Source organism: Heterodontus francisci, chromosome 24 (genome assembly GCF_036365525.1).
Source record: "Heterodontus francisci isolate sHetFra1 chromosome 24, sHetFra1.hap1, whole genome shotgun sequence".
Classification (NCBI taxonomy): domain Eukaryota; kingdom Metazoa; phylum Chordata; class Chondrichthyes; order Heterodontiformes; family Heterodontidae; genus Heterodontus; species Heterodontus francisci.
This window is the reverse complement of record NC_090394.1, coordinates 55239571-55257364: the sequence shown is the minus strand read 5'-3', so window position 1 is coordinate 55257364 and position 17794 is coordinate 55239571. Positions and strand designations below refer to the sequence as shown.

The following is a 17794-nucleotide window of genomic DNA, read 5'->3' as shown; positions in this document are numbered from 1 at the left end:
TACACAGATGTTGCATTTTTGCAGGACTTATTGTCCTTGCATCAATGTCAGTGTTTATAATCTGCCTGAAACCTGGAAGCCAATATGCAATGTGATGTCTCCAATTAATTTCTCTCATTAAACAAGTGGTTACTTCCTATTAAACCTTCTATAAGAGTCTGATCAGTTCATAAGTTTAGTGGTCACTAACATAGAATTGCTGTACGCTTGTAGCTATTTTAAGATATTATAATTTGAGTCATACTTCCCTAGTCAATAAAGACTAATGCTAACAAAATATAAAGACACATCAATCATGCTGCTACATTGTACACTTCAAAGTCCGTTTGATTAACCTTTTCAGGCAGGAGGCTTCCTTCCAGACTTCAACCAATATTATTCTGAAATCAGCTGCTAGGTTCTTATTTCGTTTCTGTGCACTCTTCCTTTTGGGAGAACTGTGTGAAGTAGTGGTAGGATTCGCAGGCAGGTTAACAGTCTGACAGCGCATGACATTACACTTCTTTCATGACAGTAAGCATCTTTGTATCAGCTGATAGGGTAGTTAGTCCTTTATGGTGGAAGGATTTTAAGGGTCCCACAACCCATACAATGAGGCGGTCACCACTGATGCCTACTGAATGCAAGCATCCCACTGTATGTTAGCCCAGAATTCAGAGCTGAACCTCTGACCTCTGCTCATCTACTAGGTGGAAAAGAAAAATCCATGAATTACTTTTTCTCTAGCATGTCACTTATCCAGAGACCAGAAATTTGATGTGTGGATTGCAGATGCGAACTTGCACTTCCAACACTGCCCTGGGTAATCTGTCATCATGTTTAACTGTCACTTTACATGGCAAAGGAAATGACACTTTCTAACACTCCTGTACAGATCTCACTGGGACAATCACAAAATTGTCTATTGGCTAAGAACTTAAATAAAAACTGGCTGAATAGTCCAAAAAACAAGAAGTTCTATATTTTCAGTTAATCAGTATGCCACTTTTTAAGAATAACACAACTGTGCGCTTTTAACTGGATCTCAAATGTCATCCTTGTTTTCAAATCGCTCCATGGCCTCACTCCTCCCTATCCTTTGTAACTTTCCCTATCCCTTCAATCCTTTGAGGTTTCTGAGCTCCTCCAATTCTAGCACATCCTTGTTTTTAATTGCTGCACCATTGGCATCCATGCTTTTAGTTGCCTAGGCCCAAAGCTCTGGAATTCCCTCCCTAAACCTCTCCATCTCTCTGCTTCTCTTTCTCATTTTAAACCTACCTCATTGACCAAGCTTTTACTCATCTGTCCTGAAATCTCATTCTTTGACTGTCAAATTCTGATCGATAATGCTGTTGTGCAGTATGTTGGAATGTTTTGTTACATTACAAGTGTTATATAAATGCAAGTTGGTGGTGGTGTTAGCTTCCAGAGGGAAGTCTTTAATTAAACAGTCAAATTAAAAAATAAGCTTCTATATTGGTTTCTGTTAGAGATTCATTCTCTTATGAGTTCTGCTGTTTTATACATGCTTCGGCTAGCCCATCCCCTTTCAGCAAAGGAAAGCATTGAGGTAATTTGCTTACTAGCAATAATGGTAAATACAGATAAAGAATTGTAGAATGCTAGTTAATCCCCTTTTTAAAGCTCCAAACTAGACCTTCATTGTTTCAAAACAATAAATATGGATATTTTCTGTGGACACTGAAGACCTTTTAGAGGTGATAAGACACAGGCGCACATGAGCACTGAATCAACAGTTTATGAAAAATCTGGTTGCAGGAAAAATGTTTTTTGTCTTGGGGGGTGGGGAGCTTTGAATCAGTTTTTTTCCTATTTGTTCTTAACTCAATGCCTGATTAGAGATGTACAATATGATGCAACACATCTAGAAGAGTAATGCAATTATTGCAGGCATACAGAGTGAAAAATTCAAAATTAATGAACATACCCATCTCGTCTGTTCATTAAATATGAGCTGGCTTTAGGTTCACAGAATGTACCACTTCTGCCTTTTGAAATTCAAATTGTTAGCATCTACAGTCTTGTCACCGCCCACAGTCTTTGTTTCAACAAAATTCAACGCTGAGGCACTTTTGCCATAGTTCCATATACTCATTGAAGCAAATTAATTTTCTATAGTTGGTGAAAAAACTTGATATAGTATTAGTACTTGAAAATGTTGTTCAGTCTTTTTCCTGAATAAACAATAAAAGAAGTTCAATATTTTTATAATTTTTCAGTAGAAGGCCTGCGCGCTTTTCAAAGCCAGTGTCTTTGGCCCCCATCTCAAACTCCATTTACTTCTTTCTGATTCCATCCTTCTCCCAGGCCACCTTCTTGGGTTGAAGCTGACTGTTCGCGCAACTCTGGTGATTTATCTGACCCTGGGCTGAGCTTCCGACCTCCTTTTTCCTTGCTATCATAAAGACCTCCGTAACATTACTTGTCTTCCCTCTTGCCTCAACCGATTTGATGGTGAAATCTTCATCCAGTCTTTTGCCTCCACCAGAGTCAACTATTCCAATGCTGTCCTGACTGGCATCCCATTCTCCATCCTCTACTTCAATGACTCTCATTTTAAAAGTCAAATTTTTGTGTTCAAACCTGTTCACCGCTTCTCCCCTCCCTAGTTCTGTAACCTCCTTTGGTCCTGCAGTCCCTTGAGAACTCTGCTTTCCTCAGTCTCTGGCCTGTAGTGTTTCTCGCACTCAAGTTTCCCCAGTATTGATCACCAAGACTTTAGTCATCTCAGCCCTGAGCTCTGGAAATCTCTCCGTAAACCACTACCCCCTCTCATTCTTTTAAGACCCTCCTTAAAGCTTACATTCTTGACTTAAGATTTTAGTTACTCCTTCAGTATCTCTTTTTTTTTACCTCAGTATCAATTTTTATCAGATCATACTACTGTGACGTGCCTTGGGATGTTTTTCTACATTAAAGATGCTATGTAAATGCAAGTTACTGCTGTTCAAAGGGCTGATATAGATAATAGCAGACACAAGTTTAACTTGTACATGTGAGCTTTGCAATACACAGGAAGAAAAACACTCAACTCAGCCAGGTTAGAGCATGCCTATATTAGATTCACTTTAAACTAAAAATAATCTTATCAGTTGGTTGCAGTTTTCCTCATCCAGTATGAGAGGTTGAAGGGTGTCCAGTCCTCTGCTATTCTCTTGATGTTTTGGCTGCTTTCATTGCTGTGTGCCATTCCACCATTGAGGTCCAAAATAATGCGTTCTATGGATCAGGTAAGAACAATTAAAATATTTTTGTGTTTAAAGTGTTCTTAATCATTCTACATGTATTTAATTTTGATATTTAAAACCTAATTTCAAATTTGCTTTGTTTGTCGCCCCTGCCCCACCTTCTCTTTCCTGAAGGCACTGATTGTTGCAGGGGTATGTTTCCATGGACACCGATACCCCTTTGATACCCTCTGCTAGGTTCACACATAAAGCAAGAGGTATCGACAGGTTGATTAACTGTGGAGGACATAATGGTCAAGCGCAATTGTGTCTACATCCTTTGTGCTTTTCTCATGAGCTTACTGGTCTCTGAGACTACTGAGTTGGCTAACTTGGTTATAGCCCAGGGATTGAACCTAGGACCTGTAAGGCTTAGTCCCAAACCACACTCTTGTTTTAATCCACTAAATCATTGTAGGAGCTCCTGTAGTGGTGCTTGAGAATTCTTTATTTTGAAAAGGAAGGTCATTTAAATGATCAGGTATGTTGACAGCCATTGAGAACAAAGCAACAATGTTTCACCAAGAGGATGGCAAGGTGAGTGTAAGAAACTTTGTTGTGTTAACGTGTTTTGTAATCAAAATACAACCCTTCCAATTAAGGCTGTTTTTAAATCTTAACAGTTTCTGATTGTATTTGATCGTTATACTTCTGTAAACTTGCTAAAGCATGGACAATGTTGGTTAATTTGTGAACTTTAGTTCTGAATGTTACATCTCGCTATATAAAGGAGCTAACTGCAGGAATGTTGTGGCTTTTGTGCTTTTTTTGCACATGTTTTTGAACTCCAAGTCACATGGAAATTTTTTTTGCTGTAAACATTTTGAATCTGCTTGTGGGTTATGTCGGCAGTTAAGATGAAGAGCTTCATAAGCCTGTTGAAGGTAGTGGTTACATTTTCCATTCTCGCGCTCTGCACTAAGTACTGCTGTGCTTTCATGGGGAGTGCAGCTCTCCGGCGTCTTCTCTAATTGGTGGTCACTTGCGTGTCAACTTGAACAGAGTATTCACAGATAATTTGACCATAGGTTGAGGGGGTCATTAGTGTCAAGCCCATTCATGTTCACATGGCGCACCTTACCCTAGGTATTATTTAATATTAATTAGGAGCAGGAAAGCCTTATTACATTTTTTTTTTAATATAGTCTTCCCCTTCCTCTCCCCCACCCAATGCAGTTAAATTTTAAATCATTGGTCCTTGTCTTCAAATCCCTAAATGGCTTTGACCCACCCTATCTTTGTGACTCCTTCACCCTTGCATCCCCTCCTAGACCCCTCCGTCCTCTGACATTTTGCACTTCCTCCTGTCCTTTGTTCTGCCCTCGCTCTTGCTGTCTGAGCCTTCAAGCAATTCAACCCCACTTTAAGGATCTCCTTCCCTGAGCACCTGCTCCTTTCCACCTTTTAAATGTTTGTTTAAATCTGTTGTTTGGACCATGCTTTTGGTCATTTCTCCCAGTTTGTCCTTCATACCTTTAGTGTCCATTCCTTTGCTTACCTGCTTTTCCTTCCCCTCCTCTGTGAAGCATATTAGGATGTTTAATATGTTAACTTGCACTTAAATAGCAACTTTATTGAATAATGCTGATTAGTGCAGGTAGTAAAGAGAATTTATAGGAAACAGGCAAATATGGCATCTATTTGAGAGAGTTTCAGAAAATTACTTGTAGTTTAAGAGCTACCTTGAACAATGATATTTTCAATTGGATTAATTATATGTACACTTCTTGCCCGCCAATCTCTGTCCTGTAATTGTAGCTTTACAGTTGAAATTAGTAAGCCGTGCATATCCTGTATTCCTTCATTTTAAATTAATACAATGTTAAGAGAATCTACGGCCAGTATTTTTGAGTATGTTGATAAAGCTTATTGCTATGTGATTGCAAATTGTGCCAGACAGAGACATTTCAGGATTGGTGACAGCTATTTTTAACTAAAGACAGTGAAGGCGTCAGTTCTATTAAAACAAGCTTAACTATGAACTTTGCAAAAGTTTAGACTTTTGAGTCCTTTGTTGACTGTCTTGGAGTGTTTGTGCAGCTAATGTTTTATAGAATTGTAGAATCACAGCATTGTTACAGCACAGAAGAAGGTTATTTGGCCCACTAAGGCTGTACTAGCTCTTTACAGGAGCAATTTAGCTTGTCCCACTCCCCCTTCTCCCCATAGCCCTGCAATTTTTTTTTCTTTCGGGTGCTTTTCTAATTCCCTTTTGAAAGCCCTGTTTGGATCTGCCTCCACCACGCACTCAGGCAGTGCATTCTGGATTGTAACCACCCACTATGTAAAAATGTTTTTCCTCATGTTGCCTTTTGGTTCTTTTGCCAATCATTAAATCTGTATCCTCTGATTCTCAACCCTTCAGCCAATGGGAACAGTTTCTCTCTATCTACTCTGTCTGGACTCCTCATGATTTTTGAATAGTTCTATCAAATCTCCTCTCCACCTTCTCTACTCTAAGAGAACAAGCTGAGTTACTTTAATCTATCCACATAACTGAAGTCCCTCATTCTGGAACCATTTTTGTAAAAATGGGGGTAGTGTATTATGTTGGATAGAAAATTGGTTGGCAGACAGGAAACAGAGTAGGAATAAACGTGTCTTTTTCCGACTGGTAGGCAGTGACTAGTGGGGTACTGCAGGAATCGGTGCTAGGACCCCAGCTATTCACAATACATATTAATGATTTAGATGAGGGAACTAAATGTAATATCTCCAAATTTGCAGATGACTCAAAACTGGGTGGGAGGGTGAGTTGTGAGGAGGATGCAGAGAGGCTTCAGGGTGATTTGGACAAGTTGAGTGAGTGGACAAATGCATGGCAGATCCAGTATAATGTGGATAAATGTGAGATTATCCACTTTGGTAGCAAAAACAGGAAGGCAGATTATTATCTGAATGGCTATAAACTGAGAGAGGGGAATATGCAGCAAGACCTGGATGTTCTCGTACACCTGTCGCTGAAGGTAAGCATGCAGGTCCAACAGGTGGTAAAAAAGGCAAATGGTATGTTGGCCTTCATAGCGAGAGGATTCGAGTACAGGAGCAGAGTTGTCTTGCTGCAATTATACAGGGCATTGGTGAGGCCACACCTGGAATATTGTGTGCAGTCTTGGTCTCCTTATCTGAGGATGGATGTTCTTGCTATAGAGGGACTGCAGCGAAGGTTTACCAGACTGATTCCTGGGATGGCGGGACTGACGTATGAGGAGAGATTGAGTCGGTTAGGATTATATTCGCTGGAGTTCAGAAGAGTGAGGGAGTTTCTCACAGAAACCTAAAAATTCTAACAGGACTTGACAGGGTAGATGCAGGAAGGATGTTCCTGATGGTGGGGGAAGTCCAGAACCAGGGGTCATAGTCTAAGGATACGGGGTAAACCTTTCAGGACTGAGATGAGGAGAAATTACTTCACCCAGAGAGTGGTGAGCCTGTGGAATTCGTTACCACAGAAAGCAGTTGAGGCCAAAATATTGTATGTTTTCAAGAAGGAGTTAGATATAGCTCTTGGGCCGAAAGGGATCAAAGGAAATGGGGAGAAAGCAGGAACAGGTTACTGAGTTGGATGATCATAATGAATGGCGAAGCAGGCTTGACGGGCCGAAGGCCACTCCTGCTCCTATTTTCTATGTTTCTAAAAATCTTTTCTGCACCTTCTCTAATGCCTCCACATCCTTGCTAAAGTGTGGTGCCCAGAATTTGACACAATACTCCAGTTGAGGCTGAATCAGTGTTTTATTCAGTTTCATCATAACTCCCTTGCTTTTGTACTTTATGCTTCTATTTGTAAAGCCCAGGATTCCACTTGTTTTTTAACCACTTTCTCAACCTGCCCTGCCACCTTCGATGATTTGTGCACATATACCCCCAAGAGTTTCTGTTGCTGCACTCCCTTTAGAATTGTACCCTTTAGTTTATATTGACTCTGCTCATTCCTCCTTTAAAAATGTCTCATTTCGCACTTCTATGCATTAAATTTCATCTGCCTCCTGTCCACCCATTCCACCAGCCTGTCTATGTCCTCATAGTTCACAATACTTTCCAAGTTTTGAGTTATCTGGACATTTTGAAATTGTGCCATCTACACCCAGGTCTAAGTCATTAATATATATCAAAAAAATGCTGTGGTCCTTGTACCAACCCCTGGGGAACACTACTGTACACCTTTCTCCATTCTGGAAAGCAGCTGTTCACCAATACTTCCTGTTTCCTGTCATTTTAGCCTATTTCGTATTCGTGCTACCACTGTCCCTATTTATTCCATTGGCTTCAACTTTGCTGGCAATCCTATTATGTGGCAATTTATCAAGTGTTTGGAAGTCCACATGCACCACATCAACCATATTGCCCTCATCAATGCTCGCTGTTAACTGATCAAAAAACTCTCAAAGTTAGTTAAACACCATTTGCCTTCAACAAATCTGTGCTGGTTTACCTTAATTGATCCGCACTTGTCCAAGTGACTTTGTTTGTTTGTTTGATCTTGTCTGATTATCATTTCTAAATGTTTTCCCACCACTGAAGTTAAAATGACTGGCCTGTAATTGCCAGTTTTATCCTTTCACCCTTTTTTGATTAAGGGTGCAGCATTTGCAATTCTCCACTCCTCTGGCACCACCCCCATCTATGGAGGATTGGAAGATTATGGCCAGTAACGCCGCAATTTCTACTCTTACTTCCCTCAGCATTCTTGACTGCATCCCATCTGATCCTGGTGACTTATCAACTTTAAGTCCAGACAGCCTTTCTAGTACCACCTCTTTAAGAATTTTTAGCTCATCCAGTATCTCAATCATCACCCCTTTCATTCACTATGACTTTGGCAGCATCTTCTTCCTTGGTAAAGACAGATGTGAAGTACTCATTTAGGAACTCCGCTATGCCTTCTCCCGCCAGACATTGGTCTACTTTTCTGTTCCTAATTAGCCCCATTCCTCTTACTACCCGTTTACTATTTATATGAAACATAGAAAATGGGAGCAGGAGTAGGCCATTCGGTCCTTTGAGCCTGCTCCGCCATTCATTATGATCATGGCTGATCATCCAACTCAGTAACCCTGTTCCTGCTTTCACCCCATACCCTTTGATCCCTTTAGACCCAAGAACTATATCTATGCCTCTGGAAGACTTCTGGATTCCTTTTTATGTTAGCTGCCAGTCTCTTCTCATATACTGTCTTTGCACCTCTTATTTCCTTTTGCATTTCCTCTCTCAACTTTTTATATTTAATTTGGTTCTCACTTGTATTATCAACCTGACGTCTGTCATACACCCCCTTTTTCTGCCTCATGTTATTTCGATCTCTTTTGTCATCTAGGGAGCTTTGGCTTTGGTAGCCTTGCATTTCCGCCCCGTGAGAGTGTACCTTGACTGTACTCGAACCATCACCTGTTTAAAGGCAGCCTGTTGTTCGCTTGCAGTTTTGCCTGCCAATCTTTGATTCCAGTTTTTTGGTACAGATCTGTTAACAACCCATTGAAATTGGCCTTCCTCCAATGAAATATTTTTACTCTGGATTGTTCTTTGTCCTTTTCCATAGCTAATCCAAACCTTATGATTCGGTCCCCTAAATGTCCCTCTACTGACATGTTTCTTGGCTCTAATCAAATAGATTCTGTCCTTGACCCCTCCAGGGCATCCTCTGTCTTCAGCACTGCAATATTATCCTTAATCAATATCACCACCCCTCCTCCTTTCTTCCCTTCCCTATTTTTCCTGAAAACCTGTATCCAAGAATATGTGGTACCCAGCAATGTTCCCTCTAACTTCTGTTTGCTGTGCACTGCGCAGTCCGTTTGAGATTAACATGTGGCCGTACTGTGTTCATCTTAAAGGGACGTTGGTACCCAGTCCTGCCCTTTTTTTTTTGAGCCAGATCTGTTATTGCCATGACATCATATTTCCATGTGGCTATTTGCGCCTGTAGTTTACCAACCTTATTTACCATGCTTCATGCACTTACGCACATTTTTTGCAAGCCTAATTTAGGTCTTCTTGTATTTCCTCTTAGTAATGTATTAGGTGGAATCATACTAGTTCTTACTTTATTGCTATCTGTCTTCTGTCTTTCCCAACCTTTTGTGCACCTTGTTTCTCCTTTCTAATGCTATATCCTGGTGTCCATCCTATTGTCAATTTAGTTCAAACCCTCGCCAACAACAGTAGCAAACTGTCCTGCGAGGGCATTGGTCCTGGCTATAGAATCATATAAAGTTTATGGCACAGAAAAAGGCCACTTGGTCCATTCTGTCTGTGCCGGCCGAGAAACGATCCACCTATTCTCATTCCACTTCCCAGCATTTGGTCCGTAGCCCTGCAGCTTAGGACTTGAGGTGCATATCCAGACTCCTTTTGACTAAAATTAAAACGATAAGTGCTGGAAATACTCAGCAGGTCTGGCAGCCGTGGAGAGAGAAGCAGACTTAACGTTTCAGGTCAGTGACCCTTCATCAGAACTGGCAGAGGCTAGAAATGTAATAGGTTTTAAGCAAGTAAAGCGGGGTGGGGCAAGTGATAACAAAAGAGAAGGTGTTGATAGGACATGGTCACAGAGAATAACTGACCAGAAGGTCATGGAGCAAAGGTAAACGGTATGTTAATGGTGTGGTGAAAGACAAAGCGTTAGTACAGAGAGGGTGTTAATTGACAGAAAACTGAACAGCCTAACCGCAAGCACAAACATGAAAAAAACAGTGGGTAGGCACAGTAGAAACAAACTGAAATAAAATAAACGCCCCCACCAGGACGGTTTCAGGGGTCTTTGCTTCTTCCTTGAACAGAGGCCCAACCAGTCCCCATCTCCCACCACCCTCCTCCGCCTGGCTGAACTTGTTCTCAACTCCACTCACTTCCTTCAAGTAAAAGTTGTTGCTATGCGTACCCGCATGGGTCCTAGTTATGTTCAACATTCCTAGTTTCAGTCCTACTCAGGCCCCCTCCCCCAGCTCTTTTTCCAGTACATTGATGACTCTATCGGTGCTGTTTCCTGCTCCTGCCCGGAACTAGAAAACCTTATCAACTTTGCTTCTAATTTCCACCCTTCTCTCACCTTTTACATGGTCCATCTCCTACACTTCCCTTCCCTTCCTCGACTTCTCTGTCTCCATCTCTGGGGATAGGCTGTCTACTAATATTCATTATAAGCCCACTGACTCCCACATCTACCTTGACTACACTTCTTCACACCCTGCCTCCTGTAAGGACTCCATTCCATTCTCCCAGTTTCTCCATCTCTGACGCATCCGCTCTGATGATGCAACCTTCCATGACAGTGCTTCTGATATGTCTTCCTTTTTCCTCAACCGAGGATTCCCCTCCACTATGGTTGACAGGGCCCTCAACTGTGTCTGGCCCATTTCCCGCACCTCTACCCTCACCCCTTCCCCTCCCTCCCAGAGCCGCAACAGGGTTTCCCTTGTCCTCACTTTCCACCCTACCAGCCTCCACATCCAAAGGATCATCCTCTGCCATTGCTGCCACATCCAGCATGATGCCACTACCAGTCACATCTTCCCCTCCCCTGCCAGCATTCCTAAGGGATCGTTCCTTCCACAACACCCTGGTCCACTCCTCCATTACCCCCACCACCTCATCCCCTTCCCATAGCACCTTCCCCTGCAATCGCAGGAGGTGTAATACCTGCCCAGTTACCTCCTCTCTCCTCACTATCCAAGGCTCCAAACTCTCCTTTCAGGTGAAGCAGCGATTTACTTGTACTTCTTTCAATTTAGTATGCTGTATTTATTCACTGCTCACAATGTGGTCTCCTCTACATTAGGGAGACCAAATGTAGACTGGGTGACCACTTTGTGGAACACCTCCATTCAGTCTGAAAGCATGACCCCGAGCTTCCTGTTGCTGGCCATTTCAACATGCCCCCGCTGCTCTCATGCCCGTGTCTCTGTCCTGGGATTGCTGCAGTGTTCCACTGAACATCAATGCAGGCTCGAGGAACAGCACTTCATTTACCAATTAGACACGCTACAGCCTGCCGGACTGAACATTGAGTTCAATAATTTCAGAGCATGACGGGCCCCCTTTTAAAATTATTTTTAGTTCTTTTTTTGTGTTCATTTTATTTTAGTTTGTTTCTACTGTGCCTACCAACTACTTTTTTCATGTTTGCGCTTGGGGCCCGGCTGTTCAGTTTTGTCAATTAACACCCTCTCTGTACTAACACATTGTCTTTCACCACACCATTAACATACCGTTTGCCTTTGCTCCATGACCTTCTGGTCAGTTATTCTGTGTGACCTTGTCCTATCAACACCTCTTTTGTTATCTCTTGCCCCACTTCCACTTTATTTGCTTAAAACCTATTACATTTCTAATATTTGCCAGTTCTGATGAAGGGTCACTGACGTGAAACATTAAGTCTGCTTCTCTCTCCACAGATGCTGCCAGACCTGCTCAGTATTTCCAGCATTTCTTATTTTTATTTCTGATTTCCAGCATCTGCAGTATTTTGCTTCTCCTTTTGAATGAGTTGAGGGTCTCTGCCTCAACTACCCTTTCAGGCAGTGAGTTCCAGACCATCACAATCCTCTGGCTAAAAAGGTTTTCCTCATCTCCCCTCTAATGTTTCTACCAATCACTTTCAATCTATGTCCCCCCCTGTCACTGACCTCTCTGCTAAGGTGAATAGATCCTTCACCTCTACTCTATCCAGGCCCCTCAAAATTTTGTACCTTTCAATCAGATCTCCCCTCAGACTTCTCAGTTCCAAGGAGAACAACCCCAGCCTATCCAATCTTTCCTCATGGCTGTATTTTTCCAGTCCTGGCAACATCCTCATAAATCTCCTCTGTACCCTCTCTAGTGCAGTTACATCCTTTCTGTAATGAGGTGATCAGAACTGCACACAGTACTCAAATTGTGTCACAGAATCACAGAATAATACAGTGCAGAAGAAGCCCTTTGGCCCATTGAGTGTGCACCGATGCTTTTGTAATCTATGCCTCGATTGATAAAGGCAAGTGTCCCATATGCCTTTTCACCACCCTATTAACCTGCCCTTCTACCTTCAGAGGTCTATGGACAAACACGCCAAGGTTCCTTTGTTCCTCGGAACTTCCCAGTGTCAGGCCATTCATTGAATACTTCCGTGTCACATTACTCCTTCCAAAGTGTATCACCTCACACTTTTCAGGGTTAAATTCCATCTGCCACTTTTCTGCCCATTTGACCACCCCGTCGATATCTTCCTGTAACCCAAGACACTCAACCTTGCTGTTAACCACTCGGCCAATCTTTGTGTCATCCGCGAACTTACTGATCCTACCCCCCCCACATAGTCATCTATGTTGTTTATATAAATGGCAAACAATAGGGGACCCAGTACAGATCCCTGTGGTACGCCACTGGACACTGGCTTCCAGTCACTAAAACAGCTGTCTGTCATCACTCTCTGTCTCCTACAGCTAAGCCAATTTTGAATCCACCTTATCAAGTTACCCTGTATCCCATGTGCATTTGCTTTCTTGATAAGTCTCCCATGTGGGATCTTGTCAAAGGCTTTGCTGAAATCCATGTAAATGACATCAACTGCACTACCCTCATCTACACACCTGGTCACATGCTCAAAAAATTCAATCAAATTTGTTAGGTGTGACCTCCCTCTGACAAAGCCATGCTGACTATTCCTAATCAAATTTTGCCTCTCCAAGTGGAGATAGATTCTCTCAGAATTTTTTCTCCAATAGTTTCCCTACCACTGACGTGAGACTCACTCACCGGTCTATAGTTCCCTGGCTTATCTCTACAGCCTTTCTTAAATAGTGGGACCACATTAGCTGTTCTCCAGTTCTCTGGCACCTCCCCTGTGGCCAGAGAGGAATTAAAAATTAGGGTCAGAGCCCTTGCAATCTCCACCCTTGCCTCCCACAGCATCCTGGGACACAAATCGTCTGGACCTGGAGATTTGTCCACTTTTAAGCCTGCCAAAACCTCCAATACCTTGTCACTCCCTATGACAATTTGCTCAAGTACCTCACAGTCTCTTTCTCTGAGTTCCATATATACATCCTCATTCTCTTGGGTGAAGACAGATGTGAAGTATTCATTCCTAACTAATGAGTTATACAGTTCCAGCATTGGTCTTGCTCCAATTGAGAACTCTAACTCCTGTTCGATCTGTCTTTTTCCATAATTATGTCAAAACTGACTGAATTATGATCACTATTGCCAAAACGCTCTCCCACTGCTACTCATTTCACATGCCCATCTTCATTTCCTAAAACTAAGTCTAAAACTGCACCCTCCCTTGTTGGACTTGCTACATACCGGGCAAAAAAGTTCTCCTGAATGCACCTCAAGAATTCTGCTCCCTCAATTCCTTTCACACTAAAACTATTCCCTACTGTTGCTGCCCTATTGTTCTTGCACCTCTCAGATTTGCCTACATATCTGCTCTTCTATCTCCCTCTGACTGTTTGGGGGTCTATAGTACACTGTTGTTGAGGTGCACTCTGTATAGGCCTCACTTCCCCCAAACTGTCCCAATGTCCTAGGAATCTAAAGCCCTCCTTCCTCATTTATTCTCCAGCCATGCATTCATCTGCTGTATCCTCCTATTTATGTGCCAGGAGTAATCCAAAGATTATTACCTTTTTGAGGTCTTGTTTATTAATCTCTTTCCTAGCTCCCTAAAATATGCCTGCAGCAGCTCATCCCTCTTTCTACCTATGTCATTGATATTGATATGGACCATGACCTCCCTCAATGTTCAGCAGCTGCTCAGTGACATCCTGGACCCTGGCACCATGGAGGCAACATACCATTCTGCATCATGTCTATGGCTGCAGAAGTGCCTGTTTATTCCCCTAACTATGAACACCCTATCCTTCGTGCTTTCCCGATCTTCTCCTCCGCGCCCCGTACAGCTGAGCCACCTGTGGTGCTGTTGAGTTAACTCTGGTTGCACTCCCCAGAGGAACCATCACCCTCACCAGTATTCAGAACTGAATACCAGTTGGACATTGAGATGCACTTGGGGGACCTGCCTGGTCCTCCTTGACTGGTTCTTACCCATTCCTTCGCTGCCTACACACTCTTAAACTGCAGGGTGACCACCTCAGAAACGTGCTATTCATGAAGCTATCAGCCTTGCGGAAGCACTGCAGTGACATCAGGTGCTGCTCAAGCTCTGAAACCCAGAGTGCGAGCTGCTCCAGCTGGTGACACTTCCTGCGCATGTTACCCAGGACATGAGAAGCATCCTGGAATTCCCACATGGCACAGGATGTGCAATCAACAGGACTGAGACGTCTTGCCATGCCTCTATTTATTAGACTATTAAGTTTATTTCTGTTAAGTCAGTTAAGACTTTTTAAAAAAAACACTCAGCAGCTACTCACCACCCAGCTCCTTCCCTTGTGGTGATATCACTTTAGGTGTTTTTTTTTAAATGTCTCCCTAATGCTCACCCTCTCCGATTCAACTTATCTTTTTTGAAGTTTTTAAATTAATTTCATGATCTAGGTTACATCATAGGTAGTAGCTTAACTTAATTGTTGACCTGTAAAATTACCCTCGCTGAGCCTTCTTGGGCTGTGGTATCACTTTGTGATTTTTATTTCTCCCTGTTTTGCCATTTACCACTCTCAGCAGTGCTGCTGTTTAAATCCTTGGGATTTCTCCCGTGATTCTCCTTGCTCTCCTGACTCTCATTGCACAAATTATAACTTTTCAGCAGAAAGAAGCTCAGTTTCAATAAAATAGCTTCTGTCTAGTAATTTGTCCTTTTTTTTTTAGGTCTCCCACATTGATGTTTTTCGGGATACCACCTTTTACGTCTATTTTGTTCTGGTATTGATAGAACTTGTACTTTCCTGCTTAACAGATCAGCCTCCTCTTTTCTCTGAATCTCTTAAGGATCCTGTGAGTATTGATCTTTCTTAAACAAAGTTCGGCTGGTCTTTATATTGTGAACTAAAATGCTATAAATGCTTCGATATGAAAATGCATCAAATATTTTTCTGGAAACTAGGGGGTAAAAATTCTGCTTCTGCATTCCCAGGTGTGCAGTAAAATTAATGATGGAAAATGACGAGTGGGAATACCCAATTTTATGATGTGTGTTGCTGGCAGTTGTGAAGCTGGTTTTGTTATCTTTAAATGGTAACCATAAAATTGTTGTTTCAGCCAATTCAGCAATCTTTTTAATTGGTTTGCTTGATTGCTGAAAAATAGGAGTGGAAGGGAATTCTACAGACTGTTGCCTTTCTAGCCACTCCAGGCGCTGCTCCACAAACCACTGACAACCTCCAGGCGCTTACCCATTGTCTCCCGAGACAAGGAGACCAAAGAAGAAGTTGCTGTTGAACAGCAACAATGTCTCCCTGTTTTTCTTGTATAGCTAATTTTTATCCCATTATTTTTGCTGCTGCTTCTCTAATATTATAAATCCACATCTTTCCTATAATAAAAGCAAAATACTGCGGATGCTGGAAATCTGAAACAAAAACAAGAAATGCTGGAATCACTCAGCAGGTCTGGCAGCATCTGTGGAAAGAGAAGCAGAGTTAACGTTTCGGGTCAGTGACCCTTCTTCGGAACTGATATTTTTGTAATATTTGTCAGTTCCGAAGAAGGGTCACATCTTTCCTATGTTTTGTTCAGGGACTTTAGCAAACCTCTTGAATTCAGTTCAGTATTGTGTGTCAGTTATTTTTTTTTTTGTTGAGACAGTAACTTATTTTAAAAACTTCTTTATCTAGAATCTTTGCCCTGAGCTAAGTGCTTCATTCCTGTCCAGGATAACGTTTTGGTGGTTTACCGGGTATGTGAAAATATAAAGCATTTGGTCTTTCTGCAGTTGTTGGGTGTATTCCTGAAATTAGCACACAACATAATCTGGATGAAACTTTATTTTACATTATCACTCATTTGTAATGTGTAGAAATTTTCTGCCAAATAAATTTGGTTTTCCCTTCGATGAATTTAAAATGTTTTAGATGGATATAAATGTACTTACCCAAGTAATGAGACCTAATCTACCAATATATGATGCATAAGCATGTATTTTGTATGGCATGCTGTGCTGCAAATGCAAAACTGGCCATTTAATGCTGGATGCTCCTGGCCAGGAGCCTAAAATGACTGGTGGAAATTTTTCATTCTCCAGCCGTCAAACACTAATTGACTTGAAGCTGTATTTACTGAACAAAAGTTAGACATTGTGGTCTTAAAAATAGTTTCACTTTAGCAGTAGAACAATACACTGCATTACACGTTATATGTCCCTATAAAACTGTACTTTCCACCATTCCACAGGTAATGCTATGGGAGGTCCGCTTTTAGATAAATAAAAACAGTTCATCTGTTTTCTCTGTCAGAAATTATAGTTTGTTCCAGGTTCAAAGGAAACCTTAAGAAAGAGAAAGAATGCCTATCACTTAACACGAGTACTTGAAGCTCACAACTATGTTTAACAGTTCCCCGCCTCCACCCCCCCCCCCTCCCCCCCACCATCCTCAAACAACAGTTAAACTCTGAACCAATGTTCGCACTAACCTGTGTGCTATGTGTGGCCACACAGCAGTCTGGAGGGTACGTGCAGGCCTTTCTCCGTCCACACAAAACAATTTGAAAAAAAATTTGAAAAATCTGTCTGCTTACAATAACAAAGTTTTACAGGGAGCATTGCTCTGAATTGAGACTTTCTTTACTGAAATAGATTTTTGTGACGTTGGGGAGAGAGAGCTCTATCTTAGCAACAATGTTATATCAAGCAAAGAATACCTTCTAAACAGCATATCAACTGACTCGCGGCAAGCAATGGTACAGGAAGTTGGCTAGTTAATGCATTTATTTAAGACAAAACTGAAGGCAGCAAAAGTTGTATCTGTTTCCTCCCCAACGTAAAGAAATAATTATCATTTTCTACCTGTACAGAAATTATAACACCTCTTTAGATTTTTAATGATCTATTCATTACTTCTAAATAGTGACCAATGTCTTTTCAGTGTAGTCAAAATTGTTTTTGCTTTCAGAAGTTCATTATTGTAAAGCTTTTGAAGGGAAAACTATAATTTTCATTTTAATATTAACAGTGATGCAAAAGCATGTTTTAATCTTGCATTAGTCATACAGTTCTGCAGACTCTGAAGTTTCTAATTTCCTCCTCTTTGTTCCTGTTACAAGAACATTTCTTTTAATTGTGTAGTTTACCAATCCTATGCTCTACATCACCGTGTCGTGTCCTTTTAATCACTACTTTCCAGTTTTTCCTAACTTTCAACATATTTCCATCTTCGGAAGTGTCCTGCACTATGTGCCTCAATCCTTTACCACGGTTTCTTCACTTTTTTAAAAAAGGGACACATTAACCAGTACTTTCTTGCCTTACTTTGTCAGGATGACAGCTTTGGGATATAAACGACCATTGGTTCCAGGTGATTTATGGTCATTAAATAAGGACGATAAATCTCAAGTGATTGTAACACATCTAGTTGAAGAGTGGGAGAAGGAACGTTCTACGATAACCAGGTAATGGATATATTTGTAAATATTATTCACGACAAAACATATTACAGTTTTTTAGTCTCTATAAATGGTGTTATTTA

General features: G+C 41.5%; 1 protein-coding gene across 3 annotated transcripts in view; it reads left to right on the top strand.

The window, feature by feature from the left end:
* abcc1 (ATP binding cassette subfamily C member 1 (ABCC1 blood group)) overlaps window positions 1–17794 on the top strand; it is a 106398-nt gene that overhangs the window by 19783 nt on the left and 68821 nt on the right. For all 3 annotated transcript variants that reach the window (XM_068056212.1, XM_068056211.1, XM_068056213.1), the window contains exons 4-7: window positions 3096–3233; window positions 14982–15107; window positions 15947–16008; window positions 17586–17717. In XM_068056212.1, the coding sequence (XP_067912313.1) occupies window positions 3096–3233; window positions 14982–15107; window positions 15947–16008; window positions 17586–17717 (458 nt within the window). The remainder of the gene's footprint in view (window positions 1–3095; window positions 3234–14981; window positions 15108–15946; window positions 16009–17585; window positions 17718–17794) is intronic.